The 16,238-nt window shown below is 34.1% G+C and overlaps 2 protein-coding genes across 3 annotated transcripts; both read right to left on the bottom strand.

The window, feature by feature from the left end:
- Positions 1-92: 92 nt before the first annotated feature.
- LOC122299291 (sm-like protein LSM3A) lies at positions 93-3,344 on the bottom strand. 2 transcript variants are annotated; one of them, XM_043109440.1, is made up of 4 exons: positions 3,137-3,344; positions 1,536-1,631; positions 889-965; positions 93-412 (listed from the first exon to the last, which is right to left on the bottom strand). In XM_043109440.1, coding segments are annotated over exons 1-4 (291 nt in total). In that variant the 5' UTR covers positions 3,254-3,344; the 3' UTR covers positions 93-411. The 2 variants fall into 2 exon arrangements, with proteins under 2 accessions (XP_042965374.1, XP_042965373.1); XM_043109439.1 differs by lacking the exon at positions 889-965 and having other exon boundaries at positions 3,137-3,339.
- A 7,505-nt stretch (positions 3,345-10,849) lies between these two features.
- On the bottom strand, positions 10,850-13,125 carry LOC122299591. The gene is made up of 5 exons (XM_043109975.1): positions 12,623-13,125; positions 11,638-11,882; positions 11,287-11,444; positions 10,957-11,046; positions 10,850-10,888 (listed from the first exon to the last, which is right to left on the bottom strand). The coding sequence occupies exons 1-5, from the start codon at positions 13,123-13,125 to the stop codon at positions 10,850-10,852; spliced, it is 1,035 nt and encodes a 344-aa protein (XP_042965909.1).
- Positions 13,126-16,238: the final 3,113 nt, after the last annotated feature.

Below are 16,238 nucleotides of genomic sequence, written 5' to 3'. Positions count from 1 at the left end.
CCAAATTTAAAGAGTCCTCACTCTTTTTAGTCATCACAAAGTATTATCCCGTGTCGGGTCCAACATATCAGCCTTATCTAACCAATCCTGTGTAGTACACTAACATCAGCCTTACATTTTTATACGAAAGTGAAAATGGAATCAAGAGTTATCTAAATCAATAAGGAAACTCCAGAATATAACTTAGTTATCTAAATCAATAAGGAAGCTCCAGAATATAACTTGTACATACTAATTCAGTCGATGCAAAAAACTTAAGGGTTTTAGAATACAGGGACAATAAGGTCTGTGATAGCAGGCGTGAAATAGACTGGTATGCTTCCTCTCGAAATCAAGCTGTCCTCAATGGCGGGGAAACCAATATCACACCATCTCCTCTAACAAAGAGGAATGGCACTGTGCGCCTTGTAGTCTGTAATTGAGAAAAAATAGTACATCAGTAACAAAAATAGGGTGATCAAAGAACCAGCTGGACTGACCCAACCGGAAAGACTGGTTCTGGCTAGTTTTATCAAAATCTAGTCCAGGCTATATGTGGATGTCAAATCCGATCAAATTAAACCTTAGAAACCCTCGATAGATTTTTATTCTAGACTTTTTTTTTTTTTTTTGATAAATAAATAAATTTTATTGATCAAAGAATGGCATTTTTATTCTAGACTTTTACTCTGCCTTCTTGTTTCTCACTCACCACACTCAAACTCATCAACCCTGTGCCGCTGTTCAGAACATCAAGTCAAGTCTCTCTTTTTCTCCTCACACTAAGTTTGGAGTTTGGAAAGGTACTAGTATTCTAAGGTTACTTTTCCAGTATAAGAATTTGAATCAATATAGTGATTAATAAATACTACATGCTCCAAAGGAGTAAATCACCAAAAAAATAGTTACCATGCATTGCAACACAGAGAGTAATGATGTCCCATAGTGTCAATATCTACGCACCAAGTTTCACCTATATGTAATTCCTATATATTTGCCAAAATTGATTAAAAAGAATAAAAAGAAGAGTAAATCCAGACTATAAAGTGATAAAGAAGATTATTAACAATGCCAAAAAAAAACAAAAAAAAAAAAGAGATGTCAACATTACTTCCATCTTGAAAAATTTCTTCCATGCATAAAGTAAAAGGTTTTTAGACAGATAAATGAATTTGAACTCTCAGCATAGGGGTGGTTATATGGGAACCAAACTCCTCAATGCAACAATAGAAACAAACTTCCATGATTGTGAGTCTGAACTTCATGAATCATAATATAGAGCCAAAGGTTTCACTAAGTTAGCATATATTTCTACTTATAAAAGAAAGTTAGCATATATTTCTCCTTTTCATTGGCAATAAAGGTTACCATCCTGAATAATGTAAGGTTCTTAAACGATTAAAGCTACCAGAAACACCAGAATGGCACCTCTACCTTGCCTAAGGTGCAAGGCATCCCATCATCTCTTCCATTTCCATATTTAGCTTCTAGAGGGGACAAGATAACCTTTTATAAATGAGAATAATGTGAAAAAACAAGGTGAGATTAAAACATACCCGAACTATCTCTTCATATGTTTCATCATCGATTTCAACTGTGGTAACAATTTCTTCAACATCACCAAGAATCATATTCAAGTGCTGATCATAGGCCTGCAAACCAGATTTTCAACCACAATATGTATCAACGGTTGCATAAACATATCTGTTGCGTAATGACCAAATTGCAAGCCGAAATCAATGAGAATATACAACGTCTTGTTTTCTCCTTTATGTTCATTTCCTTTTCAATACAATTGTCTTCTTGAGCAAAGCTTCAAATCACTAGTTCAAACATGCTGCATCCAAGTACACAGCCTTCACAAACTTGAGAACCAAAAAATTTTTTGATCATTTTTATCTTCGAAGATCAAATTACTTCAGTCGAAGACTACTTTGTCTTGCAATTTTTTCTTCTAGAAGAGACTGCTATATGGATTGTTGTGGGAATTTCTACTGGTTTAAGTAGAAATGTAGCAAAGGTCAAGTGGGACTAAAAATATATGAATTGGGAAGTGTTCTTCTTAGCTCTGTGTCGGCTAGAACTTATAAAAAATACAAAGTTAGTGTCAGCTAAGAAGAACTCTTTGGCCAATACCTAGACAAACTCACCCATGCTAACTCTACTCTTAAATGTTTAGGATTGGATGGTTTTGGACAAAGAGAAAAGTTGAGAAGCGTAAGGTTGAGTCTGGGAATCTGTTCTGGGATGGTCAAGACTAGTTAAGTTGATGATCCAAATTAAACACAAGCTAATGTACAATTTTGCAATATACATTAACAAATATTTATGCTAACAAGAAACCCCAACCAATTTGATGATCGCACCATCAAATTGCATTAAATTACTAATTTACAACAAAACTAAGCTTCCTACCTCACTAGTATAATTTTTTTTTTTATTGGCACCAGGTGTCTGGGAAAAAGTATCGGCTAATTCCAGGGTGCACATGCCCTCGGCAAGGAGTTTCCAGCAAGGGCACCTTGGGTAATTTAAGGGAAAACTCCCCCAATTCAATGGCCCCAAGAGTGTGAATGTGAAATTTCGAACCCATGGAGTCCAGTTTATACGGCTCGCCCCAGGCTCACTCATGTATTTTTGTCGGATATAAATTTCTCTTGACGAAGGCTTTAAGAATTCCCACATTTCATCACTACAGCTGAAAAAATTATCAAAGCTCGCTTGACAGATTGCACCGAAAAATATAATTTTTACCTACTCTGTAATTTCCCCAGTAACAACCGGGATTTTTGTACTTCAAAAATGACACCTTTTCAATGTTATCGAGCTAAGTCTAGTGGACCACCAATTTCATAAAAAAGAAACATCTTCTGCACGGCTCCCTTGAATCACAAATGCCCAAAATTAGTTTCTGCTATTGCTAAAGGATGTTCTTTCCTCGTTTCAAACAACCAATCCATTCACTTCAGAAACCCTAACCTTCATTGTTTTAGATCCGTAAAGCAGAACCCTAGGAACACAAGAAATAGATAAATAATACAAATACAGCCCGCGTAAGACAAAGACCCCCCCAACCCCCCAAAATCCCCAACAAGAAAGCATCAAGACTTGCTATTATGTTTGGGAGAGAGGGCGAGAGATATAGAGAGGAACCCACATGGAGTTTGCCGCGGAGTTCACGGTCTGATCGGAGCTTGACGTAGATGCGCTCGTCGAGGCTGAGTCTAATGAGATCCAAAGGCTCCTTCACCGCACTATCTTCCTCGCTCGCCATTCTTTCTTTCCTTCTTTTTTCTCTCCTTTCTACGTTTTGCTTGCCCGCCCCCAATACAAACTGAGAAACTCCACAACACTCTCACTCTAAACTCACCTCCACTAGTTTTACGGCCATAAGAAAAAATTAAATTAAATTAAATTAAATCTACAAAAGTAATATAATTTATATATATATATATAATTTCCCCTTAAGTTTATTTTATAATAAAAATTATTTTATAAGTTGACACATCAAAATATGTCGAATATTTATTTTTGTCAAATTTATTTATAATTTAAAAGTTTCCCAACACTTTCGACTTTAAAAAAAAAAAAAAAATCTCAACTCTTTTTCTCCGTGTAAGTAGGTAGATGAAGCATATAGGGGTGAAAAAAAACTAGTGTTATGAACAATAGGATGAAAGGCAAATCAAGCTTTACGACTCTTAAATTGACATAAGTAAATTTTATGATCGAGTTGAGTGGAGTTTTCTTGAAACTATTATGGTTAAACTGGATTTTTCTTAAAGATGGTGCTCTCTTGTAATGGCTTGTATAACTTTAGCGTCTTATTCTATTTTGCTCAATGGAAACCCACAAACTGAATTCTGTCCTTCAATGGGTCTTAGGCAAAGTGATCATCTTTCTCCTTATTTGTTTATAACGTATGCAAAAGCATTATCTTCCCTCTTGTTCCAAGCTGAGTTGAACGGAAGCATCACTAGTGTTCTAATTGGGAAGGGTCCTCTTAGAACCAATTATTTATTCTTTGTTGATGACAATCTTCTTTTCTGTAAGGCTAATATTGTTGAGTGGTGTAAAATATCTCAGATTCTTGGCATCTATAAACAAGCTTTTGGTTAGGTTTTAAACAAAGAAAAGATTTCAATATTTTTCAGTATAAATACTCCTAAAGCTACTCAGAAATCCATCTTGAACATAGCTGGGATTAAATCTTCTAGATCATTTGAGAAGTACCTTGGGCTTCCTATTGTGATTTGGAGATCTAAAGCTATTGCATTTCACTCACTTATTAACAAGACTTGGATAATGATCTCTAATTGGAAAACAAAAGCTCTCTCTGTTGTTGGTAAAGAGGTATTAATAAAAGCTATCCTTCAAGTTATTCCCACATATACTATGGGTATATTTGTACTTCCCCACTCTATTACTCAAAGACTCAACATACTCTTGAAGAAAATTCTAGTAAGGTTACAACGAAGATCACTCAAAGATCCAGTAGGTGAAATTGGATCAAGTCAGCCATTCTAAGGATCAAGTTGGGTTGAGTTTTAGAGACTTTAGAAGTCTCAATGTAATTATACTTTCTAAACAAAGCTAGAGGATGCTCTGGAACCCTTCATCACTTATGGCTGAAGTTTTTAAACAGAAGTATTTTAAAGATGGCAATCTGTTGAAGGCCAAAATGGGTTATAGTCCTCATATGCCTGGAGGAGCCTATTTACTGGTCTGAGCTTATTTATTGGTGATAGGAGAGGAGTGAAGATTTGGGATGACAAGTGGATACCAAGAGTTTATGCTTCTAAGGTTTTATCTCCTAAGTTGTCCTCTAGAAGTCATCACTTTGTTGCTGACTTAATAGATCATGTTCTAAATGCTTGGAAGGTAAACAATTTAAATGCTTTATTTGAACCTTATGAGCTTGAGTTGATTAAATCCATGCCTATTAGCATGGGGACAGAGCAGATAAACCGATTTGGTTGTATACGAAAAATGGTATCTTCTCTATTAAGAGTGCATACCATCTTCACAAAGATATTACAGTCAGGTCTCTAGGTGAGTCATTTGGTGGGGGAAGCCAAAAGGATGGATGGAAAGCAATATGAAAATTGAAGATTCATAATGCTGTCAAAGTATTTATTTGGAGAGCATGCAAGGAAGCTCTTCCTACTTTATCCAATCTAGTGAAGATAAAAGTTGTTGAGGATGGTGCCTGCTCAGTTTGTGGTTTATTTTCAGAAACGTTAGGGCATGTTTTGTGGGGATGTTCTGATGCCAATGATGTATGGAGTTTGAGTTGTAGAAAAATCCAAAAGATGGCTTTCCAAAGTGAGTTTTTCTTTGATATATGGAACCAACTGACCAGTTTTCTAGAGTTGGAAGAATTGGAGGAAGTTATTATTACTGCAAGTTTGATTTGGACTAGAAGAAATGAACTCATTCATGGAAAGGGATTTAAACACTATATTGCTCTTAATAAAACTGCTAAAAAAGATTTGGTATCTTACAAAAAATGTCAATCTCCAAGTCAACAAGGCGTCAAGCAGATTAGCCCAAACACAAACCACATGACAGAAACCAACTAAGGGAGGGTTTACAAGGTTAATTGGGATGCAACAACTAAACTTGCAAATGGGAGGATAGGCATTAGTGTGATTGCTAGAGATTTCAAAAGGCATGTTATTAGCACTCTTCAAGTTTCTAGAACTATGAATGAGGACCCTTTTAAGGCTGAGGCATATGGTACTTTGTTGGCTGCCATATTTTACAAAGAAATGGGTGTATCCAAGATTATGCTCGAGGGGAATGCATTGCAAGTAGTCAACATGATAAAAAGGTTTGCCACAGACCTGTGCTTGGGTGGATTACTGATTGAAGATGCTCAAAATATTTTAAAATCCTTTACTTCTTGGTCTACTGTTCATACTAATAGAAGTGCTAATATGGCAACTCATTGTTTGACAAAAGTTGCTCTTGATCTTAATGAAGACATGTTTTGTAACATATTTCTCAATGTATTCGGTCTACAATTTTAAGTGAAGAAAAAAGCTATTTGCACACAGGAGGGGGAACCTCCGCGTACAAGGACCTCCACATGGATAAATGAAACACTATGTTTTATATAATCAGCTGCTGCATTTAATCTTTCAATTCAAATGCTCTGCTCCCTTCCCTTCTTGTCTTCATCACGATCACCTAATCCTGCATCGTAGATCCCCTTTTGCTTCCCCACGAGCACTTCTCTTTGGACAACCCACAATCAGCAAGCAGATTCTACTTCTCTTCTTCTCATCTTCTTCTTCTCACCAACCCCACGAAGCCCGAAACCTAACCCTAACCCCAACCCCCAACCCAGGAAGCCGTAACTACATCTAGCTTCTATTTCTTCAATGGCTAGATTTCTTTCACTCCTTCAGTGCATATACCTTACTCTCTACAACTGGACCATATCTTTGGATGGTTCCCGCCTTAGCTCTCCCTCTCTTTCCCCTCTTTTTGTACCCAAAAAATGCCCCCAGTGAAAACTAATTCTGTATCATTTATCTATTTCAAGCTTCAAGTGTTTTACCTTACTGTGAAGATGCTCAGAGAGTCCAACCATGAACAGGTTTACAACGCCGTCTAAAGCCCACTTCAGTTCGCTCAAACGACTACCCTCTTGGAGGTTACTAATACCACCAGTGTTTGTCATTACAGTATCGTTGGCTATAATTGTTTACTACAATAGTAGCTACAATTTCTGTTGTATGGGTGATAAGAAATATGATTATAAAAAAGAAAAAAGAAATAGGATTATAAAAAAAATGATTATTGTCATTTTTGTTGTACAAATTTCCATCGTTATAACAAAATCTTTGCACAAATTTGTGGCCAATGTATGCTATATAGAGGATCTTAATTTTTTTTAAAGCTCATCATTAAAATTTTAGTGCATAGAAGTAAAATCAAATTTCTATAGCTTCATTGGCATGTAGTGTGATATTATTTATATGTAAATATGAGGAATGCATTTTATTTATTAGTATATGCATTTTGTTTCATTTTTTATTCCATCTGATGGATACAGCTTCATATAAAATTATAAAAAGCTTCATATCCACTTGTCAAAGAAGAAGAAGAGTGCTCTGTTGTTTATTAATTACCTTTCCAATGCAAGGGTAGTGTTAACTCTGGTCAATGAAAGCTTAGTTGATGCCCTAAAACCTCTTAGTTCATAGTCCTTCTAATTTATATGACATAACTTTGGAATTTAAAGGCAAGATCCCTCACATTCACACATTTTTATGTTGCGAAAGACAATTACTTTTGTGCTTAAAAAATTCTTGGAAGTTAGTTTTTAAGTTTGAGAATATGCATGCTTGGTCCTTAATTTTGGATAGCCTGCCATTTGCAAAACATAACTTTGGAACTTTTTATTGTTCTGCACTCTTTATACTTATATAGACCTTTATTTTCATATTTTGCTTGAGCCACAAGTATGAATATGCTTTTGAGTGATTTTCTATTCGTCCATTGAGAAGAATATAGATGGAACTTCAAAATCATTTTATTTACAATATGATGGCAGTAGGAAATTTCTTTTTCCTTTTAGATAAACTTTTTTCCATATGATTCTTTATGTCTTGTACTAATCAAATAATTAGTTAAGATGGCTGAGTAATAGGAGTATAATTGATCTAACACTAATATCACATTGAATGGTACTAAGGTGCTTTGGTCAAATACAAGTTATATGTTTGGTTATGTTGGAGCTGGTTGTGGTGTTGGATTTAATGTGGGCATCACTCTGGCAGCTTTTGGCATTAGTCTACCTGCAAATTCCCTCTTTGAAGCTCCATACAATGGTATAGTATGGAGTAATTAAATCATTTTGCTCACTACATTTCATATTAGTCTTGAATTGTTTATGTTTCCCCAAATGAATACATGAAGTGTGAATGGTTTTTATGCATGTACATATTGAATGTTTGTATGTGTCTGCCTGAGTTAAGGACTAGTCTTGAGTGCCAAAGCTTGATGACTAACCTTTTTTGGCAGCTCACATGGCTACAAGAAATGGTGCGTTGGTTTTTGCTTGTTTTAGTGGCCTTCTCTCTAATGTGCCTACCTAGTTAGGGTATTAGATTTTGTTATTGGCCTTGCCATTCTTTGATCAATAAAACTTATTTATTTATATCAAAGAAAAATTCTCAGGTGAGATGGGGCCAGAGTTTAACCCCAAAATGCCTATCAAATATCTAACATCTCAATAGATAGTTCGTATTCAGCAGTTGTTTCGTCAAGCTAAGTTTGATGGCCCAGTGGTGATGTAAGCCTTTGATCAGTAGCGTTCAGCTATTCTGTTAATTTCATTTCAGTCTTGTTTTAGTTTCTGATATGCTATGTTGCTTTACATATCCTTTATATTCATAGCCTTTACATATTATTTTTCTCATTTTTCGTATTACTTAGAACCTGTTTTTAGTGTCTTAGTCCTGCAGGTGAATACAATCTTCGTCTTTGGATTATAAAGGAGCTGCATCCATACATGAGGGCAACTTATTCAGGTAGGTTGTATTTATACCTGAGTTTTCTAGATCTGTTATTCTTTAAATGTCTTCTATTTTTTATGAGTAACCAAATACTTTATTGAAAATTAAAAAGGTCTAGTCCAAATACATAGGATATGATAAATTCCTTGTATATAGTATAGTAATACATTTTATGTGTTTGAAGGAGTGTGTGTATGTGTGTATAGTAATACATAGGATATATGTGTCATTAGCTAGAAATTATGATGTTAAGATGTTAAGTTTGTTTATGGTTTTTCTTGCCATATGATTATGTTTTGAAATATGGTTTATTATTATGCTATCATTTGCAAACTTAATTTAGGATTAATAGAGGAGACAGATTCACTCTTACAAATAATAGAATAGTGTGGCTGATGCTCTAGCAAACTTATGAGTTACTGTTGTATATACATGCTTCTTTTTACTTAGTTGTTCACTTACCAAAATACTTATATTGCATTTATGTTTTAGATCATGCAGGACTCCCTCATGAAGGAGTTGGTGCTTGTTGTACGTGAAGTTGAAATAAGACGTCCACGCATACTACTTTGAGTGTATTGGACTTTTGCATTTGTTGCAGCATGTTACTTGGTAGTCTATAAGTGATTTTGGATTAGTGTTAAAAGTTAGTAGCTATGTGTATGTAACGTTGTTATATATGTTAGTTTTACCTTTCTACTATGTAGATTGCACTTGGTAACAGGTCTAAAACCACAAAATTTTACTATGTTAGTTTTACCTTTTTATATGTTTATGTGTATGTAATGTTGTCATATGGATGAGCCTTGAGGGCATTTGAATCCATTTATGAATTGTTTCATGCTTTTATTGTGTAATCAGTCCATATGATATCCAAGTCCGCATAGGATATACATGAATGAAAAGTGAACTCTTTTTTTTTTTTTTTTAGTTATGCTGCTCAGGTTTCAAGATGCTCCCCTTCTAGGATATGTAGAATGCAAAATAAACAATCATTTTTTCTCCTAGTATATGTTGCTCAAGTTTCTTTGACCAAAAATAAAATAAAATAAAATTAATGCTATAAAAAGGATGATTTAGCATTCACTTTTTCTCCTTCATTGTTATTTTAGTTCTTTGATTATTTTACATTTCATAGAACCACTTGTTTACGTCTTCTTACCACAGCTCCACGTATCCCTCATCTAGAGCTTTTACCTATAAAATTGAGTTCCAAAAGTTGCAAGAGACCATACATATCCTGCGGGTTGTTTGGTTTCCCTGCCCTACATCAACATGTTCATTTCATTACAGCTTTGGATGTAAAGTCAAGAGACTATACATATCCAACAATTACAGCCCTTGAATGTTGCGACTAAAAATTCAAACAAGTAAATTACAGATTTGTTTCACAATGGATTTGACTGGGACCCAGCATATAATATCCAAAACATAATATCAACAATTTGTATCCTGGGAAACATCAAAATAAGTTGGTGCTAACTACAAGTTTTAAGCTTTTCAACCAAACTATCCAATGTATCCATCAAATCTTGGTCTCCGCTGAAAATCTGAAATTGATGTTTAGTAACCGTGGGATTGTGTGCAAGCTCCTATGCACCTATGGACGAGTTGGGTAGGACCTGCAAGAACAACAAATCAAGCCACAATTCAACAACAAAAAAACCAACTAAAACATTCAGAAACCAAATAATGAGACCAGCCCTCATGTATAGCTTAATATCTACTAGGAGTAATGGTGCCACTGCTACCAAATAGTAAATATCCAAAAGAAATTTAATTGAGGTTTAAAAATTAAGGAAAAACATGGTAATATCCAAAAGAAAAAAAGAATCTGAAAGTAAGAAGGGATGGGGGAGCAGAGTTAACATCAATCCAACTATCAAATGGACCACAAGTAAATGCAACACAATTATTATTGTTTGTATGCCTTGCATGTGTCTTGTACTGTGTGCCTAAGATTTTCTTTACTCGTTTTAACCATTAAATAAAGTTGTAAAAAATAAGATAAAACATTAATAACTTACTAGCACCAATAAACACTTAGAGTTAAGAACTAAGATTGCTAGCTAACATTAGTAATGTTGGCTGTATATATTATGTGCTTGCACATATTGATTATTGAACTTACAAATTATCAATATTGAACTTAAAAGTCACCGAGGTTGCACCGGTAGTGATCCATCCACCCCAAATTTGACAAGTTGTGATCCATCCAACCCAAATTTAATCTGTAAGGATTAATATGCAAATTTTAGTATAATTTCAATATTACTATACATCAAAAAATGTAAAAATATTATGCTTTCTTGACTCCCAATAACTGCTTCTCAATGGTGGGTTCAAATAATGTCGACAACTAAGCTGTCTTCAACAGGCTCCTAATAACATAACAAACGTCAAAATAAATATAACAGTTCCATTATAAATAGCAACAAAATCAATATACCTGCACGTGTCCAACATTAGACATATCTATCTCTGATGGTCCAAATAAATTCCTGGACGTATTTGGCAATTGTGTATCTCCTCCATCTATCTAAAATATACAAGCAACACAATCGATTTGTAACTGCTTGCATTAATAACTTATAAAACCGAATAAACAATGTATATTTTAAAGTAATTAATGTGCACCTGTTTACATTTTTTCTTGACTTGTACTTTCTTCATCTTTGCTCTAATTTTTCGCAATTTTTCGCATGTCTTTCTCCATCCTGGATGCTTTCCTTAGAGATGGAGATTTTCCTTTCTTTATTACAACTAGTAGATTGAGTACTTTATGTGAACTACCACCTATAACTGTCTCCTGTGTTGTACAGGTAACAACATTGGAATCGTCGAGGGTCATCGATGGGGGTTCTTTGTTTTTCCTATATAAGTCAATCATTGCATACAACTTATATGTTGCATCCTCAGTATGTTTTTTCGAGCCCGCTGCATGAGTAATTATCTTATAGACTTGAATATCTGTTAGGATCTTCCCGTTGAGCCCCAGCATCATAGAAGTTGTCGATTAACGTGTATCTTCTCTTTATATCCTTCATTCATCAATCTAAAATATACTAATTTGGCACATATTTTATGTCGTTGCATTTGAATACGGTCAAAATATGCCTACACAACATACCCCTTATCTGAAATAACCCACATGAACACTTTGTATCGACATCATCCTTACTAAAGTCCATTGAACATGTAACCAATTTAGTGAAGTCTTCCACACGATCTTCATCCTCTACTAGATAGGTCTTTACTGCACCATCTCTCTTAATTAACTCTGAATCCAGATCTATAGGACAGGTAAGTTGTTTATGAACTTCCCTGAATTTTGCATTAGTATACAATTCTTGAAATCTATTTTCGATCGGAGATCTAGATATGTAGGGAATGATGACGTTAAATGAGTGAAAGTTCGCATTGGCTTCATTTTCAATTTTTTTTTTCAATGTATTGTCAAACTAATTGAAGAACTCTTTCAAGTTTGTCTTAGCATGAACATAATCGTCAAAAAAAACATTCATGCTCTCACTCCGTTGTATTGTACTCATCCCTGTCCAAAAAAACTCTTTCAAGAACACTGGTACCCAATACTCATGCTCAGTGTATAAACTTTGTAGCCAGGCATTCTTCTGCAAGTTGTAAGTGGTGATTAACTGATTCCAACATTTTTCAAACTCTTCAACACTTTGGGTGTCATATACGCATTTCATCAATGCTTTTTTCATCCCACTTTTATAGGAAGTATGAGAGGCAAGCTTTTTAGGGACTTTCTTCAATATATGCCACAAACAAAATCGATGTCGACTTTTTGAAAAGACAATAGCAATAGATTTTTCAATGATCTGTCCTGATTTGTGATAATAACTTTTGGAGCTATACTATCCATACACTGTAACCAGGTTTGGAATAACCACACAAACGTCGTCGTATCCTCACTGGATATCAATCCTCCTCCAAACAAAATTGACTGGCCGTGGTGGTTTGTACCAACAAATGGTGTAAAGGGCATCCCATATCTATTGGTTAGATATGTGGTGTCGAATGTAACCACATCACTGAAATATTGATAGGCTTTCCTACGACGGGAGTTTGCCCAAAAGACATTCTTTAACCTTCCGTCATCATCTAAATCCATCAATGCAAAGAATTTAGGATTTTTGTACTGCATCCGTAAAAAATACTCTCGAATCATTCCAGCATCACCTGCGCCAAGTCGTAAATGTCTTGCTTTGTCGATATAATTGTGACAATCTTTTTCCAAAAATGAGAGGTTCTCGAAACTACCCGCACCAACGACAAGAGATCCAAAACTCTTTTTCATTCGGATACCAGCCAAATCATTTATATCTATGACTCTTTTTATGGAGTCACTCATTTGTCTATTATATCGAAAGAAGCGAGATTTTTTTGGACTGAGGTCATGGTTATAGATATTATGAATTGTTGTCAACTTAAACTTTTCGTCAACTTTTAAGACATTAATCTTTACCTTACATTCTGTCTTTCCTGTAGGACATGGTCTGGTGACATTCAACTTCCTATTACAGGCCTTCCCACCACGGGCACAACAAATGGTGGCATATCTAACAGTCTTATCATCTCCCTTCTCAGTCATTCTTGTCATCACCCCAAATCTAAATTTTTTATCATACTGTTTATACTAACTCATTACTTTTTCAAAAGAAGTAAACTCCATCGCCAACTTTGGCTCCTCTATCGTATCACCACCAACTTCATCCTCTAATTGAGATGTCGAGGTAATTCTATCCTTGGTTTCCACTAAATTTGGTCTATCTTCGTTACTTTCTTCAACTCTAGTGGAGGTATAAGGAATATCAATTTCTCTAGAATCGGGTATTTCCTCTACATCAGCTATTTCGCTTGTGGCAGATCCAGTATGTAACAGCCCGCTAGAAATTCAATTGTGAAATTTCTATTAACTTTAGGAATCTCGTGAAAACCTCATAAGTTTTCACGAATCCATTAATCGTATAGGTTTTTGTCTAACTATATAGTTAGTGTTATTATTTACTATGGTATCATAAGTGTATTTTTGATTATTGGAGATAGTTAGAAGTGTCAAAATGTATTATGATTTGTGCCATTAGACTTGGAGGATTATTTAAAGTCTTATGGCGCAATAACATTTTTCATATTTTCGGACAAAATGTCTGTTCAAAACTGTAGATATTATTGGATAAAAAGAAATATCTTGAGGTAATTTTCGTGAATATTATTGGGTAAAAATATTTTGAGTTGATAGATATTATTAGATAAAAATATCTTAAGTTGATTTTTTTTTAGATATTATTGGATAGAATATTATAAGATAATCATTTATAGATTTTTTTTGGGTAGGAGAAAACTACACTCAACTCTCAACTCCAGCCTCATCTCTTCCATATCTCATCCATAAGTATCTCCAGCCACCTCTCCCCACGAAATTATCTTCATTTACACTTTCCATTAAAAGAATATCAAACACTCTCTCTCGGACAGCTTTTAAGCGGTCTTTTGTACACCCATTTCGAAGCTTTTGTAAGTGTTTTATCATAAAGTCTCCTTCATATAAGTTGTTCCTTTTTGAGTCTAGTTTACATGGATATTTTATTTTCCCCATTTGAAGATCATTTGGTCAGTCAAATATTGTGTAAACTATAGAAAGGTCATTCTGGGAGATAAACTGGAGAATATGTTATAGTTTGGAGTTTTTGACCAAGCTAATGGATAGATATTGGTCCGAAATTTTTATGGAGTATTGTTAACATGTATATATGACTATTGGTTGAGGAGTTTTTCATGATTAAAGGTTTTGATGAAAGATTTTCTTAGATTTAGAAACTTAGAAACTGGAAGAGGAAAAACAGTTTCTGTTTTGAGAAAGTTTAACTCTTTGGTGGTCTAAACCTATTCTAATGACTTTGATAATTTTATTGGAGGATCCTAAACATCTTATATACATGTTATATTATTATTTTGAAGATATTTGATGTTAGTTTCAAAGATATGAAATTTTATGCAAAGAGATATTCAGATAAGCCAAAGTGTGGATATTCTTGGCTAAATTTATGTTTTGGTTAATTTCTAACCATGTGATCTTGAATTAGAAGCTTGTATATGTTTTAGGACATCTTTTTAAACCATATAATGGTTTGGTTTGAAGATCATATATTTATAAGTCATAGATCAAGAGATTTATCAAAACTAGTTGAGGAAAAAGTTTCTGTTTTTGGACTAAGTGTAAAACCAAAAACTCCAAATGTTATTTTGTGATTTTGGTGACTTTAGTTTGATGATTTAAAGCATGGTTGATGTTAGGATGATATTATGAATATGTTAGAAGTAAGATTTGATTTTTGAAATTCTTGGAGATGTTTTGATTTAAGGTCAAAACTTGTGATTCAAGTGCTTGGATCTTTTTACATAAAAGTTTGGTGTTGATTATTAGCTTTTTCTAAATGGATGTTTTAAGTATGGTTTTGAACTTAGGATTGGAAGATGTTTGTTGCAAAATTTTGGTTTAAGCATGAGTTTTGAAATTGGAAGGAATTGCAATAAAAATAAACGGAAATGGTCTATGGATGTTTCGACTATAGTGTGTTCTTCATAGTTGTGTTTTGTTTTAAATTTTTCTGAGTTGATATTTAAATTTAGGACAAAATTTACATGAGAAATGTAAATTTTGGAAACTTTTGGAGTTAGTATGCAAAATCCTTAAGTTATGGGTAAAACGGTCATTTTCCCACACTTTAAGACAAAATTTAGGACAAAATTTTACTCTTTAAGTTAGTATTTTTCATATTTCAAATTTTTAGTGATTTAGTTCTAACTTTTAGAATCACTAATTACAGTTCCTCGTGATCGCACTTGAAGTTTTATAAGAAACGCGGAGATCAATGTAAGTTAGCTTTTAACTTACTAGCAGTCTACTGTGTATGTGTTCTAAGTAAAAGAACTACAGTGTATGTATGTATATTATCATATGTGTCATGCCATATCAAGTTATCATGTAATTGTCTATTATACAGAATTTATTCTGTCATCAATTTTTATCTGTTACATAATATATTCTGTTATGTATTACTGTACATTACAAGTATGTCATGCTAAGTATGTCATCTATTACATGTAAGTCAAGTCATGTAATATTCACTGTTACAAGTATGTCATGTTAAATATGTTGTCTATTATATATTATGCCATGTTACGAAATGTTTCTATCTCAAGTTGGTCATGTATTCTAAGTTATGTTCAAGTCACGTTATGTTACGTCAGGACTTTAGTCCTTTCGTATTCCAGTCACATTTCATCTTGAGTACATTATGATGTGTAGAATACATGGGGCCACAACAAGTGTGGAGTATGTATTTAACTACAATTGTGATACGTAAAATACATGGGGCCACAATAACTGTGGAGTATGTATTTTTCATGTTAAGTCAAGTTTGTGTAGAATACATGGGGCCACAACAACTGTGGAGTATGTATTTTTAATGTTAAGTCAAGTTTGTGTAGAATACATGGGACCACAACAACTATGGAGTATGTATTTAACTACAATTGTGATGCGTAAAATACATGGGGCTACAACAACTGTGGAGTATGTATTTTTCATGTTAAGTCAAGTTTGTGTAGAATACATGGGGCCACAATAACTGTGGAGTATGTATTTACACGTAGAATACATGGGGCCACAACAACTGTGGAGTATGTATTTTTCATGTTAAT

The sequence above is a fragment of the Carya illinoinensis genome, chromosome 16 (assembly GCF_018687715.1).
Source record: "Carya illinoinensis cultivar Pawnee chromosome 16, C.illinoinensisPawnee_v1, whole genome shotgun sequence".
Classification (NCBI taxonomy): Eukaryota; Viridiplantae; Streptophyta; class Magnoliopsida; order Fagales; family Juglandaceae; genus Carya; species Carya illinoinensis.
Note: the sequence above shows the minus strand (reverse complement) of the source record. Positions and strands in the feature narration are given on the sequence as shown.

Coding starts and splice junctions, on each gene's coding strand:
- LOC122299591 (XM_043109975.1), bottom strand. CDS start 13,125: ATGACTGAGAAGGGAGATGATAAGACTGTTAGATATGCCACCATTTGT. Junction 11,883..12,622: donor GATTTAGATGATGACGGAAG/GTTAAAGAATGT, acceptor CTACATATCTAG/ATCTCCGATCGAAAATAGAT. Junction 10,889..10,956: donor CTAATGTTGGACACGTGCAG/GTATATTGATTT, acceptor TTATGTTATTAG/GAGCCTGTTGAAGACAGCTT.
- LOC122299291 (XM_043109439.1), bottom strand. CDS start 3,253: ATGGCGAGCGAGGAAGATAGTGCGGTGAAGGAGCCTTTGGATCTCATT. Junction 1,632..3,136: donor AACTCCGCGGCAAACTCCAT/GTGGGTTCCTCT, acceptor TCTGGTTTGCAG/GCCTATGATCAGCACTTGAA. Junction 413..1,535: donor CATATGAAGAGATAGTTCGG/GTATGTTTTAAT, acceptor TCTCAATTACAG/ACTACAAGGCGCACAGTGCC.